This window comes from Hyaena hyaena, unplaced genomic scaffold, assembly GCF_003009895.1.
Source record: "Hyaena hyaena isolate Hyena2069 unplaced genomic scaffold, ASM300989v1 scaffold_23, whole genome shotgun sequence".
Classification (NCBI taxonomy): Eukaryota; Metazoa; Chordata; class Mammalia; order Carnivora; family Hyaenidae; genus Hyaena; species Hyaena hyaena.
The window spans coordinates 1,355,633-1,368,949 of record NW_024080655.1 but is presented as its reverse complement, the minus strand read 5'-3'; the positions used below and the strand labels follow the sequence as shown (position 1 = coordinate 1,368,949).

At 38.1% G+C, this 13,317-nt stretch overlaps 1 protein-coding gene across 2 annotated transcripts in view; it reads left to right on the top strand.

Moving 5' to 3' along the window:
• CUNH11orf49 (chromosome unknown C11orf49 homolog) overlaps positions 1-13,317 on the top strand; it is a 200,200-nt gene that overhangs the window by 83,283 nt on the left and 103,600 nt on the right. For both annotated transcript variants that reach the window (XM_039226757.1, XM_039226756.1), the window contains exon 3: positions 6,171-6,301. In XM_039226757.1, the coding sequence (XP_039082688.1) occupies positions 6,171-6,301 (131 nt within the window). The remainder of the gene's footprint in view (positions 1-6,170; positions 6,302-13,317) is intronic.

Genomic DNA, 13,317 nt, shown 5'->3' with positions numbered 1-13,317 from the left:
GTTGGAAGACTCCAACTCTCTAACTTTGAAATTTAATACAAAACTACAGTACTTAAAACAGTATAGTATTGGCATAAAGACAGACATATAGACCACTGGAATAGAATAGAGAGCCCAGAAACAAACCTTCACATGTATAGTTGATTGATTTTCAACATGGGTACCATTCACTGGGGAAAGGACTGTTCAACATGTCCTTCCAGAAAGTGGTGCTGGGGAAACTAAATATCCACATGCAAAAAAAGTTGACCCATACCTTATACCTTATATAAAAATTAACTCTAAATTATCAAAAACTTAAACTTAAGCGATAAAACAATAAAACTCTGAGAAGAAAACAACTGAATGTCTTCATGGCATTATAATTGGCCGAGAACAAAAAGCATGGGGAACAAAAGAAAAAAATAGATAAAATAAACCATCAAAATTAAGAACTTTTTGTGCATCAAAGGGTACTATCAAGAAGGCAAGAAAACAACCTGAAGAATGAGAGAAAATATTTTCATCATATATCTTATAAGGGATTCATATCCAGAATATATAAAGAACTCCTACAACTCAACAACAAAAAAAGTTATTATAAAATAGTCAAACAGGGGCACCTGGGCAGATCAGTCAGTTGAGCATCTGACTTCCAGCTCTGTCTCTGTCTCTGTCTCTCTCTCAAAAATAAATAAACATTAAAAATAATTTTTTAGGGGCACCTGGGTGGCTCAGTCAGTTAAATGTCTGACTTTGGCTCAGGTCATGATCTCGTGGTTTGTGAGTTTGAGCCCTCATCAGGCTCTGTGCTGACAGCTCAGAGCCTAGAACCCGCTTCAGATTCTGTCTCTCTCCCTCTCTCTCTCTGCCCCTCCTCCATTCCCACTCTGTCTCTCTCTCTCAAAAATAATAAACATTTAAAAAATTTTTTAAAAATGTAATGGGCAAAGGACTTAGACATTTCTCCAAAGAAGATATACACATGGCCAATAAATACATGAAAAGATGCTCAACATGGAAATACAAATCAAAACCACAATGAGATACCACTTGATACCTACTAGGATGACTACTTAAAACACACACACACACACACACACACAGGAAAAGTGTTGGTGAGGAGGATTTGGAGATATTGGAACCTTTGTGCATTGCTATGAGAATGTAAAATGGTGCAGCAACCAGGGAATGCAGTTTGGTGGTTTCTCAAAAGGTTAAACATATAGCTACTGTATGACATGGCAATTCCACTTCTGTGTATATACCCAGAAGAATTGAAAGCAGGATATTAGAAGAAGAGATATTTGTATACCAATGTTGATAGAAGCATTATTCATAATAGTCAAAAAGTAGAAGCAACCTTTGTGTTCACTAGCAGATCAATGGATAAGCAAATGTGGTATATACATACAATGGAATATTATTCATCCTTAAGAAGGAATGCAATTTCATATAAATCATAACATGTATGGACCTTAAAAACAGTGAAATAAGCCAAATGTACAGGGAAAATATTGTACAGTTCCAGTTATAAGAGGTACTAGAATAGACAAATTCATAGAGACAGTAGAATAGAGGTTACCAGAGTATGGGGGGAAGGCTTAAGAGGGAGCTACTGTTTAATGTATAGGGTTTTTGTTGGGGATAAAGTTCTGTATATAGATAGTGGTAATGGTTATACAGCATCATAAATGTATTTAAGCTATTGAATTGTACACTTACAATAGTTAAAGTGATAAATGTCATGTTATGGTTAAAATAATAAGTATTATAAGCATTTTGCCACAGTAAAAAAATTTGTTAATTTAAAAAAATAGAAGTCAAATTCTGGAAAATAATATCAGAAGATGAGAAGAGTGCTCATAGGTTGTTACAGTGTGCTTCTTGCCTTGCTTTGGAGAGCAATAAAGATAATGAGTGATTTGACATTCTAAGAAATGTGTGGCTACTAATTTGAAAAGATATATTCATCCATGCTTATCACAGCATTATTTACAATAGCCACGATATGGAAGCAACCTAAGTGTCTACTCATGGATGAATGAATAAAGAACGTGTGGTATACACATACAGTGGAATATTGCTCAGCCATCAAAAAGAATGAAATCTTATTATCTCCAACAACATGGATGAGCCTACAGGGTATTGTGCTAAGTGAAATAACTCAGAGAAAAAGAAAAGCCTTGTGATTTCAATTATATGTGTAATCTAAAAAAACAAAACAAATGAACAAACACACATACACTGTAGAGAATAAGATGGAGTCGCTCATGTCAAGCAGGGGCCTGTGTCAAGCGACGATGCAAGCTTTTAAGGGCACTGCAGCTATGAGATATTAGCCAGACCAGCATCAGCTGACCACACCACAGAACTGATAACAAGCAGAAGCAGGGGTTGTCTGCAGGGGCCCAAGACTGATTCTAGCCCGTTAAAAGGGGAAGATTTTTGTAGCAAAATGTCACTCCTCAGACACTGACCCCTCTATGTCTGACCACTTTAAGAAGGCAGCAGCTGAGAAGGCTCTGCCCAACTGATCTCTGAACAGAACTGAGATCCTCCACTGCTTGAACAGAATAAGCAGTAAGTGCTGAGGGGGGACTCGAACCAGACCGGACTGGACCGAAGTCTTATCTCAACTACACACCCACAGACTGACTTCAAGTTTGGTTCGTTAACTTCCTTCCCCCTGCGTTACCCCATTTGTTGTGTGACTTGTCTTGTGTTTTGCTCTGTGTGTTGTGTAAGAAGCCAAATTAATCACATGGTAAAATGTCATTTGAGTTTGGAATCCTGAACCTGCTTTATAATCATGTTAACCTTGCTTTATGCTGAATAAAGCTGACATTGTGGAAAGATATAACCCACGTGTGTACCTTCATAGTGTGCTCGTGACATGCACAAATGGCAACAGTCTCATAAATACAGACAACAAATTGATGGTTGCCAGAGAGGAGGGGGTGGGAGATGAGTGAAATAGGTGAAGGGGATTAACAGGTACAATCTTCTAGTTATAAAGTAAATAAGTCACGAGGATGAAAAGTACAGCATAGGGAATATAGTCAACAATATTGTAATAACTTTATATGGTGACAGATGGTGAGTACACTTATCACAGTGAGCACTACGTGATGTACAGAACTGTCAAAATCACTGTGCTGTACGCCTGCAACTAATACAACATTGTATGTCAGCTATACTTCAATAAAAAAGAAAAAATGTATAGCTAAATATATATGTTGAATGCTTAAGAGGAATTCTAAGAAATTATAGAGTCTGTCATAGCTTCCAATCTAATGGGGGTAGAGGGAGAAAAGACTTAAAAAAGAAAAAGCTTTACTAACACAATAGAAAGTAGGAAAAGAAAAACAAGTCAAAGAAGAACAATTCATGGAAAAGATAAAAGAAGATGGCAGAAATTAATCAGATAGATTTTAAAAACCTCACTTATTAAAATACAGAGACTGTAATGTTGGGTAAAAAACAACATCCAACTATATACTACTCACAAGAGAAATATCTAAAACAAAATGATCCAGAAGGATGGAAATTAAAAAGCACAGTAAAAGACATGCCAGGCAAATACGACTCAAAGTTGAGTATTGCAATATTATAATACTAATAGCAGACCAAAGTCCTGGACTTTTAAAAAGTTTATAAAATGTCAACTTTAAGTATTTCCAGTGTGGCTAACTACAAATATAAATCTGATACTTTCTACCTAGTATTGTCTGTTTTTTCTGATCTTTCTAAACCAATTATCAAAGGGGGTTTATAGGGTAGTATGTACTATGTGATAGATAATGTTAATGGAGGCCAGTATTAGTACCACCTAATTGGTTATTCCATAGAACTTATAGTCTAGTAGGGGAAATAAATCCAATAACTTAAAAAAATTTTTAATGTTTATTTATTTTTGAGAGACAGAGAGAGACAAAGAGACAGAGCAAGCAAGGAAAGGGAAGAGAGAGAGGAAGACACAGAATCTGAAGCAGGCTCCAGGCTCTGGACACAGAGCTCCAGCTCATGAGCATGAGATCATGACCTGAGCCGAAGTCAGATAGTCAACTGACTGAGCCACCCAGCCAACCCTATCCAATAACTTTTAAAAGGCAGCAGATTGTGAGTAGCAATAGTTATAAGTAAGGCATGATGGGAATTGGGCATGAGTGTAGAATTGGAAAAAAAAAAAAAAACTCCTTGCAAAATGTGGCATTTGAGATGGTCCTGAAAAACTGGATAGAATTTTAACAGATGGAGATAGGGAAAGATATTTTGGGTTGAAGAGAAACAGTAAAGCTTTAAGCAATATATTGTATTTTCTGCTTTTTTGGTACAACATCTTATGTAAAATAATTTTCACTAATTATATTAGGATTGTCTATTAACTCTTTAAGTAAAGGGATTATGATCTCCATACTGACCAGCTGAATTTTATTGGTAGGGATTATCTAAAGGCAGTAATGTAAATACAATTATAAATCTTTTTACTATATTCAGTATTATATGTCCTTGGCTTATCAGTTTGTTTTTTTAAACTCTTACTTTATAACTTCTTATGCAAATTCTTATCTATACAATGAGTCTCAGCCAGATTCTCCAATGTATAAATTATTCTCCAGTTTTAAAAAAGATATTTTTAAAAAGCTACACTAAAGATATAATTTCACTAGTATTAGTTTCTTTACAGCCTAGACTATGACCTAGACACCAGCTTTTTCCCATGGGGAGTATGAAGCATACTTTGGGACTAATTCTTTGCTGGATAGCTTCATAAATTTAGACTAGATTGTTATCATTTTAGACTTCATTTGCTAGAAATGTGACCTACTCCATTTACCTGTAACAGCTGATTTGCTTTATTTTTCATTTTCCTTTGCTCAAGACAAGAGCATTGCAAACTGCATGGTTAGGTTAACACTTTCATTGCTTTTTAAAAATTTCTCTTCCAACCTAATCCTTTACCAGATGTTTTCTTCATACTCCCTCATAGTGCCTCAGAAGTAGATTTCTAGTTTTCCACAGGGAGAAGGGTATGTAATTTGCTTTTTCATACAGTGTTATTAATATTAACAGGAAGGAGCTAATTTTATCTTAAGTGATAACACACTCTATATTAAAGACAGGTTGGGACGATTCCCTCAGAACGTGGTCAGGGAAAAGAAAACAGAACAGATGGCTCCTGAAATTTTTTCCTGTTTGGTTCAGAGATTCAGATCCTTCCCTCCTGCTCCCCACCCCCCTTTAAATGGTCAGCAAATGAAAAGTGGCATTTGGAATTTCCACTGTCTCTCTATTGCTTTCCCATCTTAAGCTTAATGCCTGTTTCTCTACAAAGATTAACACATTTTCCACTCCTGATTTACTTGTCAGGGAATTTAGGAGTTTCCTGGAACCTGAAGTCTGCCTTTGGTTGTGATGATTACTGGATAATTGCCTATTCTTTGGTGGAATTTCCATTTTTAGATTACGCCAGGCTCTACAGCGTTTATTTCTTTGGCAGAAGAACCCAAAAGCAATGGAGTATATTTTCCCCCTTCCCCGGCCCAGCTTAAACAATGACTCACTTGGGCCCTGGGACTTTGCTTCATACTCTCATTCAGGGGCCACTTTTTACCCTTGTTCTTATTTGCCTTTACTATTCTGTTTGCAACCTTTCATATCCTTTGGCACATGGACTTGCCTCTGAGGTTATTGTCAAAGAGGTGTACATCACCCCTAAACTGGAACAGACAATCCATTTATGTCCCTATAAACCATCTTGTTTATGGCAGCTCTTGTAGATCAGAGCGAGTACAGAAAGGATATCTTTAAGGAAATATAATTCCAAATGTGGTAGGAGAAGTATTCTCCCAAAAGATACAAGTGCCAATGTCATCCAGTTAAAGGATAAAACATTTTCCTTCTATTTGAGATGTTTCAGTGACTGATAAAAACTCCCTCAGTACATATATGTAGGAGGTGGGAAGCACGCAGAGGAACTGGGCTCCAAGAGTTTTCAGAAGGATGTGGTTATATGAAGAGATTTCCTCATTGAAAGACTTCATCTGATCTGTAGTTCAGAGTTTTGTTGGAGAAAAAAGATTCTCCTCCCTTTTGGCAGTGGTTTGTCTGGTCTTGATTTTTCATTCTGATTCCAGCCTTCCTTAACTGTTCATCTAATGATGATTCCTCGATTTTTCTCTTTGCAGTTTTAACAGCGTGTGTCAGGGAACTCACATTCTCTTTCGAGAATTCAGCTTCATCCAAGCAACCCCTCACAACAGGGCGTCGTTCTTACGGGCCTTCTGGAGATGCTTCCGAACTGTGGGCAAAAATGGCGGTAAGTCATCCCATTTCTTGGCTTCCTTTCTTAGAAACTTCTGTCTGTCTTTTGTTCCTATAAATACTATTTGAGTGACTGCTATTTGAGGCTCTACAAACACCTTCCTTTTGAGGAGCTATCCGTCTTGTGTCACAGACACTACCACCATTACTAGTACCATCATCATCATGGTAGCTATGAGGAGCCAAGTGGAGTACTTAGCACTTTATGTGTGGTCATTCAGTTATTCTTCACAACAGCTCTCTGTAGTAGATACTATCATCCCCGTCTTATAACTGGTGAAACTGGGGCTCCCAGGGGTTAAGTAACTTGACAAGGTTGTACCACAATGCTGGAGTGGGATTCGTACCTAGGCATTCTGGCTCCAGAGCCTTTGCTCTTGGCAGATATTAAAATACCATGCAGTAGATTGAAAAAATGCAATACAATGATGGAAATACAAAGAAATGATGCAAATACAAAGAAGGAAACTGCTGAGTGGGGGGTGGGGGGTGGACGGGGACACTGTTGTTAGAGAAAGGGGAGCAAGTAGTTTAGAGAAGGTTCTCCTGAGAACTGTTGTTTGGTCTAATTTGGGAAGGAAGAGTAAGAGTTATCCACATGGATAAAGGAGAGAATGACATTCTAGTAGAGCATGTGCTGTGATGTAGAAGCATAAAAGAACCTGGAATATTCTAGAAACTGAGAAGATCAGATTGGCTAGAGTTTGTGAAGGCCATTAGGGGAGATGAGCCTGTGAGGGAATAGAACAGTCAGGTCCTGAAAGGCCATTCTTGCCATAAAAAAGAAGTTGAATTTTATTCTGTAGGTTAAAGGATTTTATTCAGAAGAGTGGTGTGATGATATCTGAATTGTAGAAAGATATCTGAATTGATCATTTGAAAGGCAGTATAGAAATGGCTTAGAGGGTGAGTCGAGGCAGCGAGCATAATTAGGAGACTTGCAGTTGTGAGAAATAACAAGAGCCAAAACTAAGGCAGCATCCACAGAAGGGGAACTTTCAGAGAGAGAATCCACAGGATTCGGTGATTAGGTTTGGCACATAAGGTGAGTGAGAAGACCCCTGATCAATTTCTAGGTCAGTGTACTGTTCTGCAGCATTAGATACACTCACATTGTGCCGAAGTCATTGCTCCCATCCTGCCCCCAGCCCCTGGCAAGCCCTGTTCTACTTTCTGTCTCTGTGAATTGGACTACACCAGGTACCTCATGTTAGTGGAATCATGCAATACTTCTCTTTTTGTAAATGACTTATTTCATTTAACACAACGTCCTCAGAGTTCATGCATGTTGTGACATGTGTCAGAATTCCCTTCCTCACGTGTCAGAATTCCCTTCCTCTTTAAGCCCAAAGAACACTCTATTGTATGTACCCACATTTTCTGTATCCATTCATCTATCCACAGACCCTTGGGGTTGCTTCTTCCTTTTGATTAGTGTGGATGAAATGGCATGTTAATTTTTTGAGAAGTTGAAATTTCTAGGGGACACAGTTAAAAAGCTTCATCAAGCCGCAGGTAATACAAATTGGTTTCCAGAAATACAGACTTGGGGAAGTAGAATAAAGTTTACTATTGTCAGATTTTCATTTCACCTTATAATCTTTGAGACAAGAGCTAAGTGCACTAGAAAATACAAGTCATTTTTATATTTCCATACTTTTGGTTTGGCATCTATGATTATATTCCAAGGGAAAAAACACTGATTGAAATAACTATTAAATAAGGCCGTTTCTGTAGTGATCCTACCTGAAAGTAGAAGAAGGCCTAAACTATGTCCTCATTCACTTAACAGATATTTCTGGTAAACTTACCACATGCTTGGTGCTGGGGTATAGTAAGTGAACAGGTACACACCCTGATCTCACTGCATAGAGATCTCCCACCCTGCTCTCATGGATGCTACTGTTACTTTATATATAGCTACAAACCTTTTTTTTCCTAAAACTCTGTCTACATAGTATCTTATTAGATCATTTCTACTATCCTAAGAAATAAGTAAGGTAGGTATTATTGTGCCCATTTTATGAATAAATTGTGTAACTTGCAGAAGGATTGCAGAGTAAGTAAGTAAGAAAGTTGGAAATAAAACCCAGATTTACAAATATGCTAATCTGCTATTTCTGCTATTTTTATTACTCCAATCATGGCTTCTATAACATTTAACTTAAGAGATTCTCCATCCCAGTTACACTATTGGACAAAAAGCACTTAGTGTGCTGAGAAAATAGCATCATCTCCTTTACAAGAAGATATGCACTAGTGGACAAAAATCAAAGTGGACTCATTTTTAAATTTTTTTAAATGTTTTATTTATTTCTGAGAGAGAGAGAGACAGCGTGAGCAGGGGAGGGTCAGAGAGAGAGGGAGGCACAGAATCTGAAGCAGTCTCCAGGCTCTGAGCTAGCTTTTAGCACAGAGCCCGACGCGGGGCTCAAACCCATGAACCGTGAGATCATGACCTGAGCCAAAGTCAGACACTTAACCTACTGAGCCACCCAGGTCTTGAAATTAAGCCAACTACCTCAGAGAAACTAACCCATTGGTCCGTACATAAACAAAACTTGGGAACTGTGAGTATACAGGTGAAGTTTGTAGTATTTCCTCAGAACCTATTTTTCCTAATTCCTTCCCAGTCCCTTAGTTGGTCAGCAAACACTTACTGAATACTCACTGTTTTGCAGAATGGTACATACAGCTAGAGCTGGTTTTGCGAAATAGGCACATGGAGAGAACTATGGAAAACAGTCTTAAGACAGCCTTACTTCTTTTCCTGATTTGGAAGTGGGGCCTCTCCAAGAATGTATTTACTATCACAAGGGATCCATATAGCATTTGGGCTCTGAGCAGATGTGGGTTTCTTTACCTTTCTTACAGCAGCTGCCAGTGATTCATCCAGCTGCTAAGAGGAAGCAGCTCCAAGTTATCCCTGTTTTTCCTGTGCCATAAACAAGATCTAGATTTTATGCTGGATACTGATTGTTAGTTCTTCTTCTTAATCAGACAGCCTCTGAGTTCTTAAGGACCAAATGCAACATTTGCATCGAGTTGATCCTAAAATCTTTGGTTAAATAATTTTTAACATATTCTCAGTTTCTTCCAGGAAACTTTAGAACATCTTTCAGTCCTGGAATGTGTGAGTCCCCAATTTTAATCCAGAACAAGCAAAAACACTCAGAGGCAAAGTTCCAGAAGAAAGTACTTGTTAAGCCCCATTTTCTCAATTAGAATGCCGCATACTCGGCTCCTGCTCGGTAGAGCTGCTACTATTTTTTTCTTCTGCAGATGACTTCCTTAGAACATCATGTACATATTTTAGCATTATCAGGAAGAAACTAGCTCTTCTGGGAAATAGCAAAAGAAGATCAGAGTTGCAGCATAACATATCTAAAAATGAAGCCACCTGTGGAAAGCTAAGGACCTGATCCCTTCTGGCAAGAAACAGTTTATCCCAGTTTTTAGCAAGTACAGGGATGCAATGCCATTTCTGCATGACTGAGTCCTGAATGATGCTAATTTTCTTGTGTCTGAAATTCAAATAACCTCATGAAGATTATAGTGAACCTCTGAGGCAACTTTAGAGTCTTGGAAGCAAAAAGATCTATTCATATGTAATAAGCCTTTAAAATTCATCTTCTCACTTTGGTATTTCTTTCAGTGTGAAAAATTAATCTCAATTTTCCAAGTCTGGCAAAGATTAAAATCCCCTGAAGGAAATCTTCACTTCTGTTTAGAAATATTGGCTCAAAAGAGCTTTTGTCCAAGGTTTATTTTTACAGTTTGTTAGAATTTAATTTTGAGCTTTGTGCTTTTACAACTGAGTGTGTGTGTGTGTGTTTCATTTAATAAAAGAATGAAAAGTACTTCCTCTTCTACCCACGAGGAAGTCCTTACTAAGGGAATTGTCACCCTGCCATAAACAACTAGAAAATTAGACCATGTATCTGAAACAATTCTTTCAGATATTGAATAGTTAATGTGGGACTGTGGTCTCTGAGAGGCAGTTGCCAAGCAGCGGTACAGGAGAGAAGATCTAAGATCTAAAGAGCCCAGCAGTCTCACTCGGTCAAGGAGGCAGAGATTGGGGCTTGGAGAAGCCAAAGTGGCCAGAATTTGCAGGGCGGGGTACCAAGGAGTTGCTCAGTAAGCTCCAAAGAGCTACAAACGGGTATTTGAGTCCTGGCTGCAAACTCTGGACATGTGTGAGTTGGAAAAAGAACCAAAAACCAGTAGGCTAAACAATTTCTGGAGTATGCACAGGGCTAGGAATAGTTTATACTGCTACTGGCCCAACTGGAGAAACCACAAAGTACACAGGGCATTGACATTGGATAGAGTCCTCAGCAGCTCAAAAACAGAAAGAGTTAAACTGATCTATCTGCAGGGAACTTAACTGTATACCAGACCAAAACTCAATACTCCTTAAAGGAATGCAGGAAAATCTAGCACCCAATAACATAAAATTCACACTGCCTGCTATCGAGTTAAAAATGACCAGACATTAGGAGAAACAGGAACATATGACCCATAAGCAGGAGAAAAATCAATCAGTAGAAACACAGACCCAGAAAAGATAGAGATAAAACAATTAGCCAACAAGGACCTGCAAATAGTTATTTTAAGTCATATAAATATGCTCAAGTATGTAAAGGAAAATATGTATATGATTAGGAGATAAATGGAAGATACTAAAAGTATCCAAATGGACTTTCTAGACATAAAAAATACATCAAAAGTGAAAATAATGATAATGATAGCAATTAACATTTATTAAGTTGCTTCATATATAGATTATCTAATTTTTCTTCACAGCAATCAAAGTTAAAGAACTTGTTCTAGGTCACAGACATAGTAAGTGAAAAAAACCAAAGCTGAAGAGGCCAAAAAGCTGACTAGAAGTACTTTTTTTAATGTGTTCTTCATCAAATAGTGTGTGAGATGCTTGAAATACAACTGAATAAATAACAATACTTGCTCTCAAGGAGCTCACATTCCAGTGGAATAGTCTAGAAATAGTTTCCCCAGAGTATAAGTGATTATTAAAGCCATAAGTATAAGATTCAGTGACAGTACAACTTCTGCAGAAGGTGGGAAAGGCTATAAAGGAATAAAGATAATTGGGATGGATCTTGGAGTAGAAAGCAGTTAAGCAAATAAGGAGTACGTTCTAACAAGAAAAAACAAGGATTTTGAAAGTATGATGACACGAAACAAAATGGTTCCTTTGGAAAAAAGAAGTTCATTGTGGCTGGTGCTTAGTACCTAAGAAGGAAACATCATCACAGCCAGTCAGTAGAACATTATCAATTTGTGTGGTATTTTCACATACGAGACTGGCAAAAGCATGGAAAATAGAGTGGAAGGCAGGTATAGTAAGACCAGTTAGGAGCCAGTACAGCAGAACAGGAAGTGGAAGGGAGATGAAGAGCTATTTAAGGTTGGTTTGACAGGACTTCATGACTGATTGGCTGTGGGGTGTGAGAGAGAAGAGTCAAGAATGATTGTCGGGGGCACCTGGCTGACTCGGTCAGAAGAAGCAACTCTTGATCTTGGGGTTGTGAGTTTGAACCCTATGTTAGGTGTAGAGCTTGCTTAAAAATAAAATATTGGGACACCTGGGTGGCTCAGTCAATTGAGCATCTGACTCTTGATTTCAGCTCAGGTCATGATCCTAGGGTTGTGGGATCTAGCCCCGCATTGGGTTCCGTGCTCGCTGAGCATGGTCTCTCTCTCAGATTCTCTCTCTCTCTCTCTCTCTCTCTCTCTCTCTCTCTCTCTCTCCCTCCCTCCCTCTGTTCCTCTTCCTGATTCATGCATGCTCTCACTCTCTCTCTCTAAAAGAATAAACAAACAAACAAATGAATATCTATCTTTTAAAATAAGAATGAATGCCAATACCGAAAGTATTGCCAATTTCATCCCTCTCTTCCTTTTTTCCTTTCCTTTATTTTTTTTTATTCTTTCACCCTTTATATTTTATCCTGAATTCACTGTGATTTGTCTTCATGGTCTAGGATATTCATTCATTCATCAAATATTTATGTATCAGTTTCCGCTGATAAGCAGTGGGTGGAACAGAAATCCCTGCTCTCATGGAGTTTGTGGTCTGATAATCAGAGATATGAAAAAAAAAATCCCTACATTCATGAAAGACGATCACATTTGGAGAATCAGAGACTTGCAGTTGGTCTATATAATGATATGATAAAAACTGTTTTTCCTAATATATCTATGGGTGGGGGGGAGTCAAAGTGATCTCAAGGGAAAATGCAAACAATTTAAGCTGAAATAAATCTTTCCGGCTGACTTCTCTGTGTAACTAACTGCCTCAAACTTCCACCTGATTTTGCTTGTCACTAATCCTCATCCTCACTACTAAAAGCCATTCTGTGAGGATTAACAGTGCTTACTTCAGGAGTGGGTGGCTGCCTTGTTTGAAATATTAAAGAGTATTTGTTACTTTTATCATTTTTTAAACAAACAAACAAAAATCCTTCTATGTAATCTCTTCAGTCTTGTGGTTTCCTCTGGCCCATCCTCCGCACCTGCTTCCCTAAGAGCTCCCCGTCTCCATGTCTGCCCGAAACCTCTTGTGGCCAAGAAACAACTTCTTCAACCCCAAGTTCCTGGTTCCTATCCCTCATTTTATTTATTTCTTCTCTATTCTAGTTTTATTTTCTTTTTTCATTTTTACTTCCTTCTTCAAAACCTATTCTCCAGGGAGAACGTTGACATTTGATGTCGCCTCAAATCTTTCACCTCTCTACCTCTAGTAACTTTCATCTTTCCCTCTAGTTAATGTTCCTTTATTTTTTTTTTCTATTTCAATTATTTGGGGCTATCACACATGTCACACAAGCATTCCCGGAATGCTTTTGTCACCGCCTCCTTTCCTACCCCACCCCCTGTGCCCTCCATGCATAATACCCTTATGTTGCTAAACTCTCTTTATCCCGTTAAGCCTTAGTTTAAAGGCCAGCTCCTTAAAGGACCTTTTCTGTTACTCCCTTCCTC